Source organism: Capsella rubella, unplaced genomic scaffold (assembly GCF_000375325.1).
Source record: "Capsella rubella cultivar Monte Gargano unplaced genomic scaffold, Caprub1_0 scaffold_2, whole genome shotgun sequence".
Classification (NCBI taxonomy): domain Eukaryota; kingdom Viridiplantae; phylum Streptophyta; class Magnoliopsida; order Brassicales; family Brassicaceae; genus Capsella; species Capsella rubella.
The window spans coordinates 4638037-4646811 of NW_006238922.1; the positions used below are offsets into that span (position 1 = coordinate 4638037).

The window sequence follows — 8775 nt, forward strand, 5'->3', positions numbered from 1 at the left end:
TCTCAACTTCATGTATCATACCAGTTATCTAATATTTAGAAATTAAAATTGAACTTAACTATCCAAATATCCACCTTTTTGTTTCCTCAGTTTTAATGTCCCCATCTAGTCTAGTAGTTATAGTATGAACTATGTACTAATTATATGTAATATTGAATTTATCTTTTCCGTTGAGTTGAACAAAACAAAATAAAGAATATGAATTTATCATGGTGTTTTTTTTCAACCACACATTTATTAAAATATTATCATGGTTTCTTTATGTTGTTTGTTTTAAATATATTTTTTGGTCTAAAGCTGCTGAAAATCTGGTTTGAATTATTTTCATAATATTAGTTTTGGAAATGATTAAGATTTGAGATTTTGAACTTAATGATTAATATTTATGATATTAAATCGATTTTTTATATAAACACAAAATCATGTTACTTATTTTAAAGTGGTAAATGGTATGAAGTTTGTTTTATTATTTTGTTATATTAGTTACAGATAATAGTAATTATAGGGGGATTTAGATTTTCTTTATGATTTCCTTTTTTTTTTACCCTGAGGAATTTTATTAATTAAGTGGCTCGATTACAAAAATTAAAGCAAATAGATTTTTTTTTTACGTTTTCCTTTCCATTTTTTTTTACAATTTAAAAATATTTTTTAAATATTACAAAGTATTTAGTTTTTTTTATATTAGTTATGGCTAACACTAATTGTGACTAAATATTGTTAACGACTTCTTTTATATAATTTAAATTATTTTAAGGGATTTTCTAAATGATTAAAAATTACTATAATCTATAATAGGTTAATATAAATTATTAATTTTTAACATTAAATATTTAAATTCATTCAAAAATATATTTTAAAATTAGTGTCAAATTCATTATGTATAAATTATATCTAGTATTATTATTAAAAGTTGATTTATTTAATCAAATATATTATAAAAGATAGTGTTATTGTTTGGTTACCATTTATTATTTTGTTCTTCTCTGCATGTTTTCCTTTCATTTCTCAAAAGTTGTTTATTCCGTTCCGTATTGTTCTTTTTGTTCTTTTTCCTTTTGTTCCTCTAATGGTTACCAATAGAAGCCTAAGAGATTGTATGGATTCCTAAAGTTCCATCATAAGGAATGTTTGTTACAAATTTATTTTCTAGATATTATATTGTTTCCTTTTTTAATGGGATCTTGAATTATTTGTTATTAAATAATTTATTCTGCAGTCATTAATTCTGTTTGGTTATAGGCTTAGGATTACATAAAATGTAATTTTTCTTTTTAATTCTGTTTGGCTACACTTATAAAAAATGCTCCCCTTTTAATAGTATAGACTATTAAAAAAATTCGTGTTTGAAATTGTTACTTTTACAAATCCTATTTTCCAAAAATACTATAAAGAGAAAAATCGTTCAAAAATACTATTTAAGAATCATGTTTATAAGACCTTTTATATTTTAAAATGCATGCTACCAAAAACACTTATAAATTTCTATTATGTATATAAAATCCGTATTTGTAGTATGAAAAATGGTATCATAAAAAAGTTGTATTTTTCCAAATCCTTCCTCAATAATTTGTTAAGTATATTTTTCTAATTATTTAGGGATGAAACAAAATAAAATAAGTAAAAAAAAAAAAAGACATTGTTGGAAAACATTGGAATCTTGCCAAAGTCGTCGTCTATCGTTTTTGTATTTATCGAATTAAATACTAAAAAGATTACTCTAACTGTTGAACAACCTTTAATATGATTAATTCAACGTTATAGGTGAGGAAGGTAAGATGTTGGTAAAAGTCATGCATAGAAACAACTCCACAACACATAAACTTAAATATAAAATGGTATTACATAATACAACATGTTGCATTAGCATTACTAAATACAAAGTTTTTAAAGCAATGGGAGATCAACAAAAGGTGTTTCCAGTTCTTCAAATGGAGACTAAGAAGACGACTACAACAACACCAGCTCCCACAAAGACAGAACTGCTTCCAGTTCAACGGCCTGTCGTTACGCCTCCTGCGATGCGTAATAAGAAGGGAAATCTTTGTTGCAAAATATTATGTTGGGTGTTAAGCCTTCTAGTCATTGCATTGATCGCTTTGGCGATCGCGGTTGCGGTTGTATACTTTGTTTTCCATCCTAAACTCCCACGCTACGAGGTAAACAGTTTGCGAGTTACAAACCTCGGGATCAATTTAGACCTTTCTCTCTCCGCGGAGTTTAGAGTCGAGATTACAGCTCGTAATCCCAACGAAAAAATCGGGATTTACTACGAAAAAGGAGGTCATATCGGTGTATGGTACGACAAAACAAAGCTTTGCGAGGGGCCTATACCGAGGTTTTATCAAGGGCATCGCAATGTGACTAAACTAAATGTGGCTCTAACAGGAAGAGCACAATACGGGAACACTATATTGACGGCTTTACAGCAGCAGCAACAGACCGGACGTGTCCCATTAGATCTTAAAGTGAATGCACCTGTTGCAGTAAAACTCGGGAAATTGAAGATGAAGAAGATTCGGATATTGGGGAATTGTAAGCTTGTTGTTGATAGCTTATCAACAAACAATAATATCAACATCAAAGCTAGTGATTGTAGTTTTAAAGTCAAACTATGAGATGTTCTTAGTTCTAGGCTTTTATTGTTTACTCGTGTCACTCAATTCATTATTCACTTATACATTTGATTTATGTTCTGAATTTCTGGTTTTAAACTAATAAGATGGAAAGAGTAAAAATTGTATGATATTAAAACCCAAAATTTAGTTAAGAAAAGGAAAAAAAATTAGTAATACGAAACATTAGACAAAATACATCGTTGTTCGTGTCACAATTAAACATTTGAAATATTTATTACATCTGAGCCAACTTGTAAATGGCCTAAGAACTTTACTTTTCTGGGCATTTTTGATTTTTCCTCAAATGAAATAAAACTTTGTCTATGAAATGTGACAATAAACATTTTCAAGATTAGAGAGTGCCTTCAATTGATGCAAAACCTTGCAGATAACAAATGTCATAGAATCTGTTATCTTATTAAATCTGTTGTCTTTTTTTTTTTAATCTTTTCGAGTTAACGTTGATCATTGATTCTTGAAGCACAGAATGTAAGTGCATGCTTCAGCGGAGACTGAACATAAATAAAAGTGTCAAGATTTCAGAATTGCTGGAACAAGATCGAAGTTGTTTTAGTGAGACGAAATATTGAAGAAGCATTAATTGATGACGTGGACTATGTGATGCACTCAATATACTAATGGAGATATTCTTACTTGTTGTGGAAGATTCGTGCAACCGAATATCTACAAGATTTGGAGGATATGATTAAATCAAGAAAAAAGGAAAACTGATATTATCGGGGTAGGCAAACCTAGACGATATCTTAACCCACAAATATAAAAGGGATGGAGGAGGTGTTTATGAGGTTAAGCCGTTTGTGAGAGAAGAATTCGTTCATAAGATTTTCTATTTTAGAGAGTACGAGTTAACGTAGAAAACAAGTTATGTATTGTCTCTTCTTTAGTTTAGTTTAGAAATCGTTTTGCCCTCAAGCTAAGAAGGTGTTCTAAGGCTGTGAGTAAGTCCAATTAAGAGTATGTAATCATCTCAAAGATTTCTAATAAAAGTTGATACTTGGTGCGCCAAGTTTTGGGATTTCTTGTGTTTATGTGTCCATCTCGTTTTTTCACTTGGTATCAGAGCATGCATCTTAACTGAGTTTTTACTCAACAAGGTAAATATCCTGTAAAGGAAGATGGACGCATCACGAGAGGTAGCTTTTGTGCAACGATCAATCATGCTTGGAGAAACAAACTATGGTCGTTGGAAAGTCAAGATGCGGCATAATATTCGAAGTATTAGTGATAATGCTTGGACTGCGGTTGAAACTGGTTGGACTGAACCATATGTGAAAGGTGAAGATGGAGAAGACGTGCCAAAGCCTAATGATAAGTGGACCGATGATGAGAAAAAATTGTCCAAGATGAATTCAAGAGCGTTGACTGCGATCAAGAACCCAAATATAAAGAATCCTGACGGAACGATAAATCAAGCTATTGTTATAAAAGTAACCTTGATTTGGCATTTAGAAAACTCAGCAACTCAAAATCACCTCTTACACCAAATTGATAAGAAAAAGTCATTATTTCATATATTTCCAGAAAAGAAATAACAAAAAATATGTCATCACTGTGAGAGGGTATTTTTTTTGTGATTTCCTTTATGGAAATATCGAGAATGGTTAACTTTTTATTAATTTGGCTCAACAGGATACTCTGAGCTGCAAAGTTTTCGGATTGCCAATTTACGGTTGCTCTCGCATCATTGATTTGCTTCACTGTTCCATCAAAATTCTTTATGTTTTCCTTGTATCCTTAGGTGCTAAGAATATAAAGAAAACAATTATGAGGTACCAGCTATGCAAACAGAGGCAACACAATTCTTTTATCAAATAAGTTTCAAGGTGTTTAGAGGTTATATTTGACTCTCAAAACTTGACACACAAACTGAAATGACAAATGCAAAAGAACTTCATCTTCTCGCTTCAATGATTGATTAAAAAAGTCTTTTTAAGTCACTCACACACTTTTGTAACTTAATCAAACTTGAACCTTCACTAAAACTAGCTAAAGGCTGATCAATCTAGCCTAATGGATTCTGTATTAAATCACCATTTAGAAGATGAAGTTTTTCAAAGAACATATTCAAACATTAACATAACCGGTTCAAGCATTAAAAGAACATAACACAAACAATATACATCATTCAAGCATTTGACGAACATTGATCAAAGAAGAAACACACAAATATTGATAAAATAAGATAAACAAAATAAATCATAACATAAGAACTCACAACAAATTTCTAAATCAATATTAATATGATTTACCGAGGATATAAACCTTCTCTACCCTTGTCCCTAAGTTATAGATGAGCTAAACATGACTTCTCTCTCCTAACAAATCAAAGGTCATTGTTACATATCCATTACTTTTGCTAGTAACATCACAAAGGGAGTAATTTAATTCAACCCTATCACTAGAAATTTAATATAATTTTGGAATTGTGAAGAGAAATCTAGATTTAACATAAACAAAGAATAAATACCAGAGATATAATAAACTAAAATCGAGATTGTGTGCTCATGATAGAAACCAAAGAGAATCCATTCGATTTCAAAAGCATTAAAGTTAACGCAGATTACATCACACAATAGTTAAAGATCGAAAGCTCTTACCTTTTGATATGAACTAAGATCCTTCACTATCCTTACGACTCTGATTGAGGGGAAAACAAAGACAGATCGGTTGCTAGGTTGCAGAGCAAACATCGGATTCAGACACAAATCAGTCGGATTCAGATTCAAACCTTTGATGGTATCGTCATCAACGAGAGTCTACAAAGGGAGAAAGAGGTGGAGAAAATTTTGCCCAGAAGAGAGAAAGATAACACAACAAATTTTTTTTTTGTCTTTTGTTAAATTTAGGCCATCCACTCACGTGATGACACGACAACGATTCTAAGATTTTCTAAAAGAGAAAATTGTAAAGAGTGCCATGAACAGTGATAAAACTTATATGGAATGCCATTTCAAAAAACCTCTTCTCCCGCCTGCCACAAGAGTTCTGTATAAAGACCGACGTACCCCTGGATGAATTGGCTGCTCTGTGTTGTGACTGTTCATTTTTTTTCATTATCTCTTTCTCTTCTTCATCTTCTTCTTCTTCTTCTTCTTCCAACAACAAACAATTTCAGCGGACCAGATCCGACGGACGAACTCCGGCGGACCAAATCAGGCGGACCAGATTCGACAGACCAGATCCGGCGGACCATATTCGACAGACCAGATCCGGCGGACCATATTCGACAGACCAGATCCGGCGGACCATAGCAATTCTGGTCCAGATTCGGCAGACAAGATTCAACGGACCAGTTCCGACAAACCATAACTCCAGCGGACGAGTTCTGGTAGACCACAGTCAGTTCTAATGAACTATAACCAGTTCAAGCAGAACATATTCGGCGGACCAGTTTCGACCAACCCAAAAAACGAGTTCCGATAGACCAGATCTTGTGGACGAGTTCAGACGGACCATAGTCAGTTCCTACGAACTTTAACCAGCTCCGGCAGAGCAGATTCGGTGGACCAGATAGACCAATTACTATAGACTAGTTGTGGGAAACTAGATCCGGCGTATCATTTTCCGGCGGACAAAAGCTAGTTATTATAGACTTGTTCTAGGTGATAAAAACCGGCAGACCAGTTCTGCTGACCTGATTCGGCGGACCAGCTGAACGATCAAACAAGTGATGCAGTTATTGCACTATAGACAATACATTTTCTGTGGATGGACAATATTCGGCGAACCAATTTTGTCGACTAGTTGTGGCAGATCAGATGTAGTGGACCAGATTTTGTAGACGAGATCCCTTTTTTATTTTGATTTTGTCTATCATTTTTTTGTCTTTTTCTTCGAGGGCAAAATCGTCTATTTTTCTCTCCTTGTGGCACGTTTTGAAAGAAGCTTTCATTAATGGCAGTTTGACAAAATCGAGTTACCAAAATGGCATACTCAATAAAATTCCCTTTCTAAAAGCCCTTAGTTAAGAACCAATTTTAATAATTTTTGGTTATTATGGATTAATGATTTTTTTGCACAAAACCCTAATTTTAACCACTTTTTTTTTTTTTTAACTTTAGAAGCTAATTTTAACATTTCCTTTGGAGATAGACTAAACCAATTTTTTCATATAATGGTCTTGATTGGTTACTACTTTTAATTATTTTCACATGCATATTTTCGTCCACAACTACAAATCTACAACAATTATACTTTACAAATTTTGTATCTTTTTTTTCTATGCATAGCCATAATATTTTCTTAGTTAGTTCTTTTGGATGTACAAAGCCATTTTTCTAAAAAAAAAACGTATTTTAAATTATTCTAAAATTTTAATCTTTACAGTAAAAACACTATAATAATAAAATTTACAGCTACTGCAAAATCTATTGTCAATATTCTAAAATTAAAGGCATTACTAATCAATGCCCATATTTTATTATTTTCTTCTTATCACACTTTAATAATTTCAGCGGCAAAGATATATGGTAAAATATATTTTAGGAAATACTAAGGGGCTGGTATTGGTTTCTGACAAATGAAGTAAAGTATTGATGTGAAGTATGGTGTGAAGTAAAGTATTGATGTGAAGTAGTGTATTGATGTGAAGTAAAGTATTGATGTGATGTATGGTGTGAAGTAAAGTATGAAGTAAAGTACTGAAGTAGAATAAATGTATAATAAGTAGTATGAAGACTTGTGGTGTGTGTGTAAATATGTGTGAAAGGAATATGCTATGTAATATTTCTTAAGTCATGTATTATAAATACCAAGTTTGGTGAGGGTTGTTCACCATAAGCTTGAGTGTCCAAAATCATAAGAGTCCTTTGTATTCTCTTGAGTGTGTTCTTGTATAATAAAAGCTTTCTCCTCTTCCACAAACACTTTAATCTTTTTCACATATTTGTTTCATATATCTCGATGCTATAAAACCTCCTACATACGTGGTTGTACCTACTATGTGTTTTGGTATCAGAACCATGGCAGTCTAAGCTTTAGCTCTTCGATATATAAAAGGTAGTATGCAGTCTAAGCTTTAGCTCTTCGATATATAAAAGGTAGTATGCCATAATGTTGTTTTCTATTAAATACTTTGCATAGAGAGTATGCTCTGTGATTGCCATTCTTTAATGGATCCTCCACATCAGAAATCTTGTTAAGTTTGAAAGAATTAAAGAAATGATCCATGAGGTCATAATGCTCGAAGTACCTTGAGGCTTATTTTTATGTGAGTTGTTTGCCTCGGTTTGCATATCTAGTACCTCACGATCATTTTCTTTACATCTTAGCACTTAAAAGTCCCATAAAACAACTTATGGATTGTTACTACCTTAAAGATTAAGAAGAAGTTATAGCATTTTGTCTTAGTTTCTGGTTTCTATATATACATTATGGAAAACACGTCAACTTCGTCCAAAACACCCTCTTTTCGAAAATCCACCTCTAAAAAAGTAGATTATCTATATGAAATTGAACACATGAGTGATGATAGTAAAGTTCCTATTACCCAACTTCCTTTGCTTAATCCTTACAAAGCTTTCATAAAACCAAATTCTACTTTCCCAAAAGTAATCAGACAAGTGTTTGTGCCTAACAAACTTACTGCGAAAGAACTTGTTCTAGCTTCTCCTCTAGAACAATTTATGGTTCCTTCAACAAAAGCAGAGCAAATGGTTCCTCTCTGTCTTAACGAAGGGATGATTCACCATTGGCGAAACCTTGGCTACACCCATCTGCACTATGGAGCAATACGCCTAGCGTTACCTCTTCATGGAAGAAAAGGCTTACCAATAGTATCAAGAGTCGTTCACCTCGACACCAAATATAAAGAATACCAACATGCTTGCATCGCAACCATCCAGACGACATTAAATTTGGCACTATCTTCATGACTCTTTTTCCAAACTTTAATGTGGCACTAGAAGATCCACAAATTTGTCGAAACATGCAGATCCAACTTCAGATTACCGGTGTAACAACCCATCCCGGTGGGAACCCCTACCACATGGCACACCCCGCCATATGGTAGCTACAAGCGCTGCAGCGCATCGACCCTAACCTCTCTCCTATGGGCCCAAACTGCGCAGCCCACTTGCTCGCAGCCTCCTGGCCCACTATGTAGGTTACTGGTGCGCCTGGCGTTCCTCGAACCCAG

At 33.2% G+C, this 8775-nt stretch overlaps 1 protein-coding gene and 1 pseudogene across 1 annotated transcript; both read left to right on the forward strand.

Annotated features, from left to right (window-relative positions):
- Positions 1–1804: 1804 nt before the first annotated feature.
- LOC17894465 (NDR1/HIN1-like protein 6) lies at positions 1805–2700 on the forward strand. The gene has a single exon (XM_006302691.2). It carries the CDS (start codon positions 1836–1838, stop codon positions 2616–2618), a length of 783 nt encoding a protein of 260 aa, XP_006302753.2. The 5' UTR covers positions 1805–1835; the 3' UTR covers positions 2619–2700.
- Positions 2701–8098: 5398 nt separating this feature from the next.
- LOC111832097 overlaps positions 8099–8775 on the forward strand; it is a 7459-nt pseudogene continuing 6782 nt past the window's right edge.